Source organism: Crocodylus porosus, unplaced genomic scaffold (assembly GCF_001723895.1).
Source record: "Crocodylus porosus isolate Cpor-Errol unplaced genomic scaffold, CroPor_comp1, whole genome shotgun sequence".
NCBI lineage: Eukaryota > Metazoa > Chordata > Crocodylia > Crocodylidae > Crocodylus > Crocodylus porosus.
The window spans coordinates 19,215,391-19,229,762 of NW_017728913.1; the positions used below are offsets into that span (position 1 = coordinate 19,215,391).

The 14,372-nt window shown below is 41.2% G+C and overlaps 1 protein-coding gene across 1 annotated transcript in view; it reads left to right on the plus strand.

The window, feature by feature from the left end:
- TMA16 (translation machinery associated 16 homolog) overlaps positions 1-14,372 on the plus strand; it is a 54,316-nt gene that overhangs the window by 27,688 nt on the left and 12,256 nt on the right. The window contains exons 3-5 of the mRNA XM_019534569.1: positions 631-668; positions 1,533-1,617; positions 4,687-4,835. Coding sequence (XP_019390114.1) covers positions 631-668; positions 1,533-1,617; positions 4,687-4,835 — 272 coding nt within the window. The remainder of the gene's footprint in view (positions 1-630; positions 669-1,532; positions 1,618-4,686; positions 4,836-14,372) is intronic.

The window sequence follows — 14,372 nt, forward strand, 5'->3', positions numbered from 1 at the left end:
CCCATACAGGGCATTTTGGTGACTTGGATGTGCTGACCCAACCCATGACAGCTCAGCAAAACTCCCTATGTGGCCCATGGGCCCAAATATGCACCCACCCCTGACATATTTGATGTAGGGACTGAGCCTGGGGCTGATGATGCTCCTGCATAAAACACCCACAGAAACTCTCATAGTGGCATGTTTTAAAAATGAAGGTTCCCATAAGGCATGTTTTCATCCTATTTTTCCATGGGCATTCTCTTGGTAGATTTGCAGAAGTGTTAGACAAATAGTTTTATTTTGTTTTATTTAACCACATTGTTTTGTCAGTTTTGGGTTGACAAAATAATTTGCCCATTTGTGCTGAAATAAATAATTTTCAGCTGAACGAAGGGAGGAGGGGAAATTAAGTCAAATCCCTTTATGTATACATTTTCAAATAAACTACCTCTGAATAGTGTCGAGACCAAATTTACTTAAATATGAAATGTAGTACCTTTGGAAATGAAATGCTTCCTTTGATTTGAAACGGATTTTTTCAGGTTCTTATTTTGATAGGAATGGAAAACATGTTTTGAGTTGCTATAATTTTTGCCCTGCTTTTTATTAACTAATTATTGGCTAATGTATGAACTTTTGCTTTTCTAGGTTGAAAAATGAGAAAGCTTTGCGTCTGAGTACTGTAGGTAAGTTTGATCAACTGTGTGGGTTTTTTTTTGTTTGTTTGTTTTTTAAACACTAATTTTTGGTTTTGAAAGCAGGTCTTCCAGAGTTTTGAGGGAAAAGGAATGCTATGGAGTTACTTTGTAGCTGCAGAAATGACTACTAGCTTATTAAAAGATTCTGTGTATTCAAGCATTACGTTCCCATTTTAACCCTACATATATTGATACAGTCAGGATATTGAAAGATTTTACTTGTGCTTAATCTTTACAGTGCACACAGATGTATGTCTTAGCACAAGGTAATTAAGCATACAACAGAACAAACTTTCTTTCCTAAATACAGTCTGGTTTTACCAATCTATATAATGTTTATACTTGAACACTTACACAAAAAGATGTTTTAAGTGAAGTAATATTGAATTTTAGACAACTTTGTACGCTGCATATTATATCTTTCAAATTTACCCGATTCTTAAATTGTATAAATCTGACTGCTTGCCATGGAATGAATAGATGTAAACCAATATTATTCTTCTCCATGCTGCTGTTTTAGAACAAACTTACTTCTCTTTATATTAAAAATGGAAAATATATTAGAAGTTTTCTTCCCGATTTCTAGCATTTTAAAACAAAAAGAAGAACAATATATTTTTAGGCAAAGGGAGATGAGAAACAGATGACAGTACTTTCCTCACCAGTTTATGACACCTAGATAAAATATTTTATTTGTATGAAATCTTCAGTAAGACTCAGTGCAGGTACTCTAATGAGCCAAATATTTATGACTAAATATTAAACTCTAGAAAATAAAGTTTATTACAGGAACAAAGGGCTCTGTATTCATATGAAGTGCTATTGTAATTAATATTCATTTTATTTTTGTAGGAGAAAAATTGCAGTGGTTTCAAAGTCACCTTGACCCTAGCAAAGCAGACTACACAAAGAAAGAAGCCTGTGAACTAATTGAAAAGTAAGATTGGGTCTAGAACAGTAAAAAGTTTAATTTCTTTCAAATAAGATTGACTGGTAAAACTACAACCAACCTTTAATAAACTACCTTTTACTTTTCAAGTTTTATTTTAGATGTTACTGGTCCTTAATTTTTTTTAGTATTAAATATATGCATAACAGAAATGTCATAAGTACCCTGGAGCTCCTGAATTAGATCGTGGCGCAACTTTCCCACGCAAGATTTCTGTCCCTTCATATGTAGTGAAGGCAGCTCCAAATAAGACAGCTACAGCTGTATGCTCTTTCTAAAGACTACATGATCAGGATAGCGTAAGGGCATGGAGCTGCCCATTTGGTAAAAACGCAGCTAGTCGATTCTAGTCCTCTTATCCTATTTCATTTTTTTTTTTCAGTCAGGACCCTCTCAACTACTACAGTGCATGAATTTTAAAAGCAGGCAATTTTGAAGTAGGAAGCTGTACAAAGAGACTTTATCATTACTATATTTAAGGGTTTATTTAGCAAAGGTTGGCCATATGGTAGCTGAATCACTTACATCGCCTGATGGTAGACTTTCATTTATCTTCAGTCATGTCACGTTTCTTACACAGTTCAAGAAAACCTACATAACAGGAGGTATTTTTTAAGGATGTTGAAGAACAGGTGTTAGGTATGTAAGAGTCAGAAGACTTTAATTCCTCTCAGTGCAGTGTGGGCAACCTACAACTTTGGAGCTATTTGATCTGGCCCATGAAGCAGGGACCCTTGTGGCATTCAGCATCTGGGGGCTTCACCCACATTGTGTTGCTGTTGGGTGGCAGAGAGAAATGGTAGCAGTTGGGTCCTAGCTCTGCCCTGCTTTGGACCTCAAGCTGGGTTATTCTGGCCCAATCTGGAAAAGTGTTCCCAACCCTTTTCCCAGTGTAAATGATGGCATGATACTTTAAATATCTAGAATATTTTCATTTGAAATTTTAATGAAAGGCAACAAGATTTTTGTTTTCCAGGTTGCACAGGGGTCTCTTAAGATATACAGTTTGTGTTCTATGCACAGGGTGTACAGTGTGAATTAAAAACAAGCATGAATCTTACTGGGATAAGGCACCATGCTGCATTTATTGGAACATAAAGCATACAACGTAAAAGGAATAAAAAAACAGTAAGGTTATCTGCTTCACTCATTCCCATACATATTCATTCATTCATTCATTCATTCATTCATACAAAAGAAACAAACACACACATAGATAGTTAGATAGTCCTGCAAAGGTTAAGGTGTTACCAAGTTCTAAAGATGCTTGGGTCAGTCTGGTGGCCAGCCAGACTGATCACAAGGAATGGAGTCAGGTCTTGTTGGATGCACCCAAAATTCCTTCTTGTAGGTGGACAGACCCAAAGCCTTTTCTTTGTGTTCATATTTTATAGTGATAGTTGTCCATACAAGCCTATGGATTCTGCTGAGTCAGATGCGAAGGTCATCTTCCTTGTCCTGTTGGCAGGCTGGGATTCGTAGGATGTGATCTTCTGGCTTTGTGGTCTACAGTCTTCGGGGAGGTCGATGCTTGTGGTCTTCAGCAGTCAGGGTGAAGCCATGATTTAGTATTTGGTAATCCTTAACTGCTGACTCAATATCACTGCAGTCTTTAACTCTTAAACCACAGGAGGGTATTTTTACCTGCTGTGACAAGACTGTCTTCCTTTATGTTGTCACAGATATACTTCATTCATTCTTTCATTCCCTCTTGTCAGACATGCCAGACATATCACAGACCTTACATAAACATTTTTCTTATACTAAATGCAAGTTCTAAAATCACGAGACCAACAGGTCAGATATATATATCTAAGCAATAGGGGATTTAAAGTAGGTGGTTAATTCCATGGTTATTTAATATTTGATACAAAATAATAATGACTGATTAAAATATTATGAGAAATAAAACATAACAAGATTCATTATAAAATAGCAATATAAAGCAATTACAGCAACTATAGCTACTGCAGTACAACATGTGTACAATCTCTCACACAAACACATACCCGCCTACCCATCCATAATTATTAAAGTCAGGTGTGTTCAAGGTAGGCAATTTTAGCATTTTTTTGGTCAAATTTGGCTGCTTTTCCTCGAAACATAGCAAAAGAAGCTTCCCTGACAGTATAGCAAGCCTTCCCCCACCCATGTCATCTTTTAAGTTGTTGCTCCAAAGTATGAAGGTACTAGAGTTTCTCATAATAGGCTGTAAATAGATGTTTCATTTGACCCAGATCAAAGCAGGAGCCCTTTCATGCATCATTGCTCCTTCCCCAGTAGGTGGCCCACACAAGCACACACCTTGACAGATTTATCCCTGGTATGAACCACTGTAATCATACAAGTATGCAACAGGTTGTCATGGGAAATTTTTTGTACATTTTATCCAGCATACTTCACAGGGAGTTGAAGTAGGACACGGGGAATGTATGTCTGTAGTCCCAGGACAAAAGTATATCTCCCAGGATAAATGTGATGTCTGTTCATAGCCAAATAAGCAGGAGCAGTAGTTTATTAATGTGAACAAAACAGTGTATTTTTAGAAATCTCATCACCTATGATGTTCAAGTAGTCTAAAATGAACTATTCCTCAAAAAACTAAACTAGAAAAATTTAACCAAAATGATTAACAGTTGGCAAAATTTCACATTCCTATTTCAGTTCCTTATAGTGAAATTATTTGTCAACCTTTTGTGTAGCTTCTAGTCATAAACGGGAACAAATCTTATCCTACTCCTAGAGTCCTTAGGAAGTTCTTCTAATATAACGCTACCCTTCCTTCTCTAAGTTTCTTGCATAGGCTGATCTGTGCTATACTCTGCAAAATGTAATAGGAAGAATGATGGGATCAGAACCTAACTAGACTTTTTATACTTTAAAAATACTATTTCAATTTAGCTCACCGCAGTCTGTTTGCCTCTGTAGCATATTTTGAAATGGCTTAGAAGACAAAGTATTGTAACTGGTAAAAATGTCCCTGGCAAGCAACCAAACTAGCATCGTTGTGATACAATGTTGCTATGATTAGCTGAAATATATGTTGTTGTCTTTCAGTTACTTGAATCGATTCAGTGATGAACTGGAGCAGATTGAGTTGCATAACAGCATTAAAGGCAGACAAGGGAGACAGCATGGTTCCCGGGAGATGATCATCAAACAGACCATGGAACATGAAAGACAACTGTATGAAGGATATGGGATAGGTATGACTTTAGTAGTAGCTTCTGCTGTGAAAACTGCAAGAGCCAGAACTACCACTCTTTTCACAAATCTGAACCCAGAATGAGGGTTTTAGGCCGTATAATCTTTCACTTTAGCAAACTTAAGCTCCCCTTTCTCATCTTTATTTCCAGGGATTTTGAATGTATAAAGCCAAACAAAGATTCTTCTCATGATTGTATGTTTTACTTCTATGCAGTGATTGCCTTGAATAGTTACTGTGCTTCACGTGTTAAAACTGTTTTGTTAAAACTGTTTTTGTTGTAAGCCTTAGGCTTCTCTTTTTAAAAAGTGATTATAACCTACCTGTGTTGAAGAAACAGGAATTCCAGCACCTCTCTTAGGCCTTGCCTTTAGTTTTTTAGCCTAAACAGGCTGACTGCCCTCTTTGAAAAGCTATCTTTATGTATATAAGAATGAGCATGATGCTGTACATTGGTTTATTAGCACTTATTTGGAAAGACAAGCATAAGTTTCTCAAGATTTTATTATTCATTAATAGTAACCTTCTCAAAGTCATGGAAACGAAGCCTTTATTTAGACCATAAAACACTGTGATGTTCTCTTACTAATGTAAGTCTAGCAAGAGAACTAATGATGCAAGTCTAGCATCACTGATGATCCCGTGACCTGAATCATTCACAAGTAGCGCAGTGATACAAAAGTTTCAGTAGATTCATGTTTCGTATCTTACTGTATATCAGTCACATTTGAAGAAATGCCTGGGGGCTTGTGAACATGAGGTGTGTCAGGGTCTCCCAGACTACTAAATCCTAAAGACCTTCACAGAAAAGACCTACAAATCAGAAAGGTAGTCCAGTATCTCTTGGTTTTGCTTTCACATTGATTTACTGCTTTCTCTTTCTTTGGATTGGATCACGGCTCCTGTAACAGGTACAGTGGAGCCAAAGGAAATTAAACAGCCCCAAGCTGAGTTAAATATGTTGGATTTTATTTCTTGGATTTCTTTATGTAAATTCAGAGGAGTGGTATTTCACTGTAATGGGTCTCCTGCCCCACCCCTAGCTCTGCTTCAGGAATACTTTTCAGCCTCAGTACAAAGATATTTTCTTCTGTTCCCTTCAGTTAGAGATCTAGAGCTGTACATTTAATAACCTTGTCAAACTTGGTAATGAATGTTTGTCACACTGTTTTTAGCTTATCTCAGGGTATAGACAGATGTAACAATTGTACTGATATTAAATTATAGTAGTATATCTAGAGGTGCACTCATACGTCGGTCCGATATCAGATCAGTACTGATATAAAGAAAATTGTCTGGTATCAGATATTGGCCCAGTGGAGCCAATAAATGGCCATGCTGCGTGCAGCCACAGTGCAGCACAGAGTGGAGCCGGCAGCCTGCCTCCAGCTGGTAAGTTGGAAGGGGCATGGGGGCAGATCAGTGCCCCCTGTGGTGACGGACAGGGCAGGCACAGGTGCTGCCCAGCAAGGGGAGGAGAAGGGGCGCAGGACGGAGGCACAGCTCTCCTGCTGCTGCTTGCACCCTAGGAGGGTGGGGGGGTATGCCCCCAGATCTGCGCAGTGCAGGGTGGGCTGCAGCTGCGGGGTGGAGCCAGATCTGGCACTGCATGGGGCTCTTCTCGGCAGGGGCTGGGCTCAGAGTGGGCTCTGGTGGTGCTTGGCAAAACCCCAAGTTTTGCCAAGGCTCTGCTGCCTGCCACTTGGCACAGCTGCACCTTTTCCTGGCGCTTGGGTGGAGGCAGGGCATTCAGCCAGAGCCGTGTTGGGTGGCAGTGTGGGGTTGGGAGCGGAGCTGCGGTGAAAGTTGAGGTGGCTGCAGTCTCCTCCTAGCGCTGCCAAAGCCCGCTCTGAACCCAGCCCCTAGTGAGAAGAGCCCCACACAGTGCCAGCTCTCAACCTGCAGCTGCAACCACCTCATGCTGTGCAGATGTGGGGGCACATGCCCTCCCGCCCTTCCGGGGCTCAAGCAGTGGTAGGAGCCGCCCCCAGTGCAAAAGCTGTGCCACCTTCCAGTGCCCTCCCCCCATCCACACTGGGCAGCACCTGCCCCTGCCCCCTCCCTCACTGTGGGCAGTATCGATCTGCCCCCCCACCCCCTTGCCCCACCTTTCCACCACAACAGGCTTACCAGCTGATGGCAGCTATATCGGATTGGTATCAGTGGATATGCCTCCTTAAATTTGGTTCTCGGTATCGGCCCCAAAAAGTTCTATCAGCGCACCCCTAATATAAGCTCTTGTGATGTTATTTACATTTGTATGCACCTTTAGCAACACAAGCATAGCAAAAAGATTGCAAATTCACTCCAATTTAATCCAGCCTTTTACCAGTGCAGAAGTATGAAAACATAATAGTTATAACAGCTCATGTGCATTCCTGAGTGGCAGCTTCTCCTCCCCTCTTAAGGGAGGTTAAAAGTTATATTTGTTCATAGCCTCAATAAGTATATATTTATAAAATATCCCTCCCACTTAACCTTTAATAACTAAAGACTCATGAGAACTACCATGACACAAAAAATAAACTGTAATTTAGATATAAAAAAGAGACCAATAAAAGTAGACTCAAAACATCATTATTAATACAAAGAAGACAAGTCAGATATTTCACTTGCCTGCCATTGTAAAAATCATTCTCCAGTGTACTTTTTTGCCTCCTTGAAGGTTGCTTATAAATGTTAGCTATGCAAGAGCAAAAGAAAGAAAGGTGGTGGAGGGAGAAGGAAACAGAAAAGGTGGAAAATCATAAACCTGGAACTATAAGAAGCAGTAGGTGTTCAGTAGCACAAGGGATAGGAATGATGAACTCTGAAAACCAGGGAGGATATGGTGTTGAGATAGATGAGCAACAAACTCACACGTGAATTGTCTGTATTTTTAAATGGACATCATTGCCAAAACCAAGTGATCACTTAAGCTTTATTAGGCACCCCAGGAAGTCATCTAGTCCACGTCTCTGCTCAAGGCAGGATCATTGCTAACCAACTCTCCCTCACTCGTTCCAAAGGACACAGAGGGAGGAAAGCACTGGCTCCTTGGTAGCCCACCTATGGGCAAGCTGTCAGGAAGCCATGTTGGGACTCTGCTGTGGCTGCCAATACCTCCTAACACTGAACAGTCGTAGGTCAACTCAGGTCTGTGCAAAATGAGGGCATTCCCCCAGCCTGGAATCATCCTAGGAAGGCTCAAGGCCTGGGCTTTCACTTCCTGCCTCTGCCTGGACCTGGAAAATGATCTGTGTATGGGCAGAGGGCATTTCCCACAACTAGTCCCAGGAGAGACCTGCAACCCTCTCTTGCCAGGCCCTTCTGTTCCACCCATCCCTGCAGCCAGCTGAGGACAGGCTTTCAATTACTGGACTATTCTAAAGGCAGAGGTGACCTAAGGAGCAGCCTTCTAGCACCTCTGGGCTGAAGACCTCACCCGACTAGAGCACTTATATCATGAATGTCATGTGCCTCAAGGCTGGGGGGACACAGCGACTGCCCGCAGATGGTGGGGGCATCGTGGCGGTGATCAGGGAGCTCTTGCAGGCAGCTGCAGTGGTATTGGGGGTGAGGGGGAGCGTGGCGAGTGGCAATCAGCAACCACCTGCAGACACAGCGGCAGCTGGAGGCAATTGGCGACCACCTGCAGATGCCGCTGGCAGTGTCAGCAGCAAGGGAGAAGGGGTGGCGAGCAGCAACCACCCGCAGATGCCACCGGCAGCGGTGGCCAATCTCAGGGGGTGCACCGCCAGCCTCAGGGAGTGTGTGCGCATCTCCTACATATTGCAAATTATTTGTATGCTTAAAGTCCCCAAACACTTTTTCCAGCGCTAAGACTTTTACGGCAATTCTGTGAAATGAATGCCTGTCTATGGCCTAAAACATTGAGGTCAAGTATCTGTCTAACCAGCTCTTGAAAATTTCCAAAGATGGAGGTTCTTTAGGGAAGCTGCTCGAATATTTAACCATCTTCATTCTGAGACAGTTCTTCCAAAGCTCTGGCCTAAATTTGCTCTAACCTAAATTTCTTCTAATGCAATTTGAAGCCATTGGTCTTAGTTGTGTCCATTACAGCCACAGAGAATAGTCTATCTCCATCTTCTTTATATCACCCCATCAGGTACGTAAAGGCTGGCATCAAATTCTGTCAGTCTTCTGTCTTCCAGACTAAATAATCCTAATTTCACTCTAATACATTGGGTCCTAGGCCTCTAATCATTTTTATTGCTCTTTTCTGGACTTTTGCAATCTGTCTATATCTCTCTTTACTGTATGCACTATAAATTAGATACTATTTACTACTACTGCTAAATAGAGCAGAAAGATCTTGATCTGCAACTGACAGTCCTGCCAGTACAATTCAAAATGCTGTTGAGATGTATTTTTTTGCAGCAAAAGTATACTGTTGGCTCATATTCAGTAAAAATAGGTTGTTCCAAAACTGTGTGTAGACTGGAAGTGTCATGAGCGTCTATAGTGCAGTTTTGTCAGCGGTTTTATCAGCTAGGAAGGGGGTGGGGGCAGTTCTCCTTTTTTTTTCCCTTGCTTTTCTATGCTGAAAGGGGAAACACTAAAGAAGTGGAAAATTGACATTTTTCCCTGACTGGAATTTAAATTGTGGCCTCATAATATATTTGGCACAAGTATTTCTAATATTGATAGAAAGAACTATTTTACAAGTACCTTAGCTTATTTAATCTTCCCACATGCTGTGGTTTGCATACAGTAATGAAGAATTTGCAGGTGCTTAAAGTTAAGTGTAATATCAATCCACCTTTCCCTCTAGTCCCTTTTTATTTGCATTTCTTTCTTCTCAGACAGCATAGGGAAGCGACTTCTTATCTGTTCTCAATTTCAAATTGCTCAGCTGCACAAAGTCTCTCTTTCACTTTCTTTCTTTTTAAAATAATACTTTCCTAGTCCTTCTCAATTTTTTTCTCTCTTATTGCTACGTGGAAGACTCATACGAACCGCAAAACAGACAATGCTGTTAAATGCACAAAGCAAATGCATTGGAAAAAATAGAGACTAAACCAGAAATGTTTTCAGTTAGAGTTATCTCAATTTTTACTTACAACAATAGTAAGTTAAAAAAATTCAACAAGAATAACTTTAAGTTGATGGTGCAACTTTACATGTTAAATACTAGTTAAATACAATTTGGCATCATTCGTTATTTGTTATCACAGCTGCTGTAGGTTTTCTCTGTCCAGGACTCTATTCTCATTCAGAGAAAATTGTTGCTGCTAAATACTGTAATTAGAATGAGAAGGAAAAAAAAAAAGTCAGCTGGAGAGTCTGTTCTTATGGTTCCAGCTCATCATTATCACTAGAAGCTTCTTTAATGACAGGGAATATCTTCAAACTGGCTTAATACTTCGGTGTCTTTTTAACCAAATTCAAATTTCTCCTGTCTGTGTTTGTGCCTTTTGCCTTGAAGAAACTTCACAGTACATAATACTGTAGATCTAAAAAAGGTTAACTCGGGTTTGGACACTTTTGTGTAGACAATCATGTTGATGTGGACAGAAATTCTAAATGTCTTTTTTTTCTTTACAACTTGGGGATTAACAGACCTGAATTTATTTTATGTAAAAGAGAGCATGATGGCAATTTTAATATTTAAATAAATTAGTAATTATAAATTATAATATAAACTCATCCAGAAATGGTAACAATAAAAGGGATTTCAGTCGCATCTACATAACTAACCTTAGGAGTAACTTGTAACTTCTAACATCTCCTGCAGTGCCTAACTACTTGTATAGCTACTGGTTTGGGCTTCCTGGTATATTGTGAGTACTTCGTGAATGACAGAAAATATCATATTTTAGGTGTCTGTAAACACTATGAAAAACCTTTTGAAAAGAGACATCTGTGGTACTGAGATGTGCCATTTTTAGCTGTACACCTGCATAGTAATTACCTCATCTGAACTTTCAGTATTTCAGATAAATGCTTAATTTTCAGTAATTCTCTTATATCAGAACAGAAGCAAGCATACATATCCAAATGAACTCTCAAAGTTTAATTAATCAGAAAATAACTATTTTGTTTGTTTGTTTTTTCAAAATCCTTATATCGTGAAGATCATCTTAATTTTATGTAGAGAGAGAACGGAGAAATATAATTACATTTATCCACTAAATGTCGGCCACATTAATTTATAATCCAGTAACTACTACTCCCCCCGCCCCCTGCTCCTTTTTAGTCATACTGCTACCTATCCCAGTGCTCTTCTTTAAGTGACCTAGGTATAGAGATTGTAAGTTTTTCAGGACAGGGGTTGTCATTGACTTGCCACTCAAACTTATTTACAGAAATGGGAAAGATTGGTCTAGATTATATGGTAATGTAAACAACATATTTCAACAAGACATTTAATGTAGCTAAATACATGGTTGTACATATAGGAACAAAGACTGAATGGTGATAACGTTTAAAACAAGATGGGATACCTGGAATGAAACAACACTGCAGACAATTTAGTAGAATTCATGTTAGAAAACCAAGTGAATTTGAGACTCGCAGTTTAGTGCTATAGTTAATAATGCGGCCTTTGGATGAGGTATATCCATCAAATGCATTTTTTTGTCATAACTATTTGAGAGAACCATCGAAACAGCTGGTTCTCTTGAAGTTTTTGGTGGAACTCTCTCTAAATATATGCAGCTGCGACAGCTTGCCCTAGGCACAGTTCCCTCAGCTGGGTTCTGTACAGCATGGGCTTTCTCATGCAGCCTGGCTTTCCCCCACAGTCCGGCTTTCCACCCCACTGTCTGGCTGGGAGATTGCCGCAATCCCACCCTTGTGCCAAACCCAGGCTCTCAGCCACAGGGCAGGTGTAGGAAGGGAACAAATGCCCCCAACCCTGCCCATGCCCCCCCATGGGGCTCTGTACAAGGCAAGGTCTTTCCTCCCTGTAGCCTGGCTGGGCAGTCGCCCCTGCCTCACCCCTGTACTGGACCCAGCCTTGTTGGCCCCTGTGCTGTCCATGGGTTGGGCTGGGGAGTGGGGGCTTAGCTGCCTAAGCTCTTTGACAGCCCAGAGGTGGGGCCAGCCAGGTTTGGCTGGAGCAGACAGTGGGCCAGAGACTAGACCACCCACCCTGTAATGTGGGGGGGGGGGGAGCTGTGCTGAAGGTGCAAGGCATCCTGGGATGCTGGGGGATTGCAAAGTATCATGAGTCAGGAGGGGCTCTGGGACAGAAGTTTCACAGGATGGTTTTACCTAAATTCGTTAAGTCTGATACTACGTCCATCCAGGTCTATCTAAAACTGATTTTGACCATTTTGAAATCGATTTGTATCCGCTGAACTGTTCTGTTACAGGTTTAAATTGGTTTCTGATTAATACCACTTTATGTGTAATTTCTGTCCCTAGCCTTACTCAATAGAAAAATGGGTCTGTTTCTAAAGAGAAATCTTTGTGGTTAATACCTGTGCTTAGGCAAAATTTTTCAATCGGAGATTTAAAATTATTTAGAGTAAGGGACATGGGTATATATACTTGTGCATGGGTAAAATTATTAGCCTTGTAAGCCAACAGTTTCCTCTAATATTTCTGTAGTATACCTCTTTCCCCATATTTCTTTCTTAGCCATTCTTGGTTTCTATATGTTTTATTTTTTTTAAATCCCAGTAATTGTTTCTTTTTCCAAGTACACAATGTACTTTGTCGTCCATATGGACCTTCTTTTATTATAAATATTTGTCTTGCACAGAGTTCGTTGTTAATACTTAGATAGTGATAGGATGGGTTATCATCTGTGATTATAGTAGAAACAGAAATCCTTTGTGGATCCTAGATTGAATATAATCCCAAACGTTCTATTTATAACCAAAGCTGTTGGCTAAGATTTTTCAAAATTAGGGGCCAGTAGTTAGGCTGTTAAGTCAGTAGTTAATCTTTTATCATGCTTATGATGTTTCACAAGTACTGATCAAGTAGCTGTCTCCACTGAGTTCATTGGGAGATGACAGCTATGTGAAATTTTGTAAAACATGCTATTTATTTAGGTATCTAATATGTGGCCTGCTAGTAAAACGGATGGTTTGGTGATTATTACTGTTCATATAGGAGACTCCACATTTCAGTGTCCAGGAACTAGACTCATGCCATATGGGCTAGGAACAGACACCCAAGAAGCCTGAGCCTGAATTGTGATTCAGTTTTTGCAAGTTAGTCTAACCCTGCCTAGGCTGAATCAGTTTGTAACTGCACAGACATCCCCTCTGGACTGAGAAAATTCAGACACATGCCTGCAGTGGCTCAGACTAGAAGCTGGTGGGTGCTAGAGGAGCCTTCCCTAGCACAATGTTGAGCTGAGGGGTGGGGGGTGCATGGCCAGGCCCTGGCAGGAGGCTCTGATTAGGGAAGGGTTCCCTCCCCCCTTACTGGTCAGTGAGGAAGCCAGTAGGGATTTATACAGCATTTATCACCCCATCACCAAAAGAAAAGGATCTCTCATTAGTTCAAGCTCTCCTTAAACAACTTGTTCCAAGGAAGGAGGGACTTTAACAACTACCTGTTGATTAGCTCCAAAGAGCCCTAAGCCTGTCCTGTCTCCCTTTGTCCGGTCTCCTACAGCACAGACTGTAGCCAGCATGTGGTATGCTAGCTAATGCTGAGAGGTGTCTGTGTAAGGCAGAGTGGATGGGGGTAGCAGGAGAAACCAGGTGGACCCTGCTGTATGTGCAGTCTCTGCCAGAGCTGCAACCATGGAGCAGAGAGCCCCACCCAGCCTCGAGAGCATGCTGGGATGCTGGAAGAGTTTGATATAACTTAAATCAGGAAGGGGTCTGGGACAGACATTGCATAAACCAGTTTGACCCAAATCAGTTAAATCTAATACTGCATTCAACCAGATTTATCTCAGACCAGTTCAGCTATTTTCAAGCCAGTTTTATGTGCACTGAACATCTGTTCTGTCACAGGTTTAAACCAGTTTCTGATTACTTAAACCGCTTTATGTGTCATGTTGGTCCCTAGCCATGTAATACAAAGTTCTCTTATGGCAGCTATATCCCACCCTTCCTTGGTACACTAGACCAAGTGTCCAACCTATCGCCTGCAGGCCAGATCTGGCCCAGGGAGCCATTTGGCCTGTGGATATACCACTTGGTGGGGCTGGAGGACTTGAGCAGCAGAGACCATCTTCAATGCTGTGGCATTGCTCCTGCCCATTTGCCTGCTTCTAAACTGGATTTGGTCATTTTGGTGCTTAGCCTGAAAAGGTTGCCAAACGCTACATGAGACGGGTCAAGGCACAGGGTAAAGTCTCTTTCCAGCTTGCATTCTTTTTTGGAGACAAAATGTGGTGGTGCTGCAATTTGAGATACTAGTTACTTTGCTGATGTCAGTGATGCACAGCCATTTTTGAACAGTAGCAAATTGCCTGTCAATAATGATGGGCAGGCAGGGACACAGGCCCATGTCTGGTACCCCCGCTCCTTTGGGTCCTGGCCTGTTTCTTCCCTCCCCTCCCTTCCTAGTTTGGGTCCAGGCCCGTTCCTCCCTGCTGGTTTGGGTCCAAGCCCATTTCTCCCCC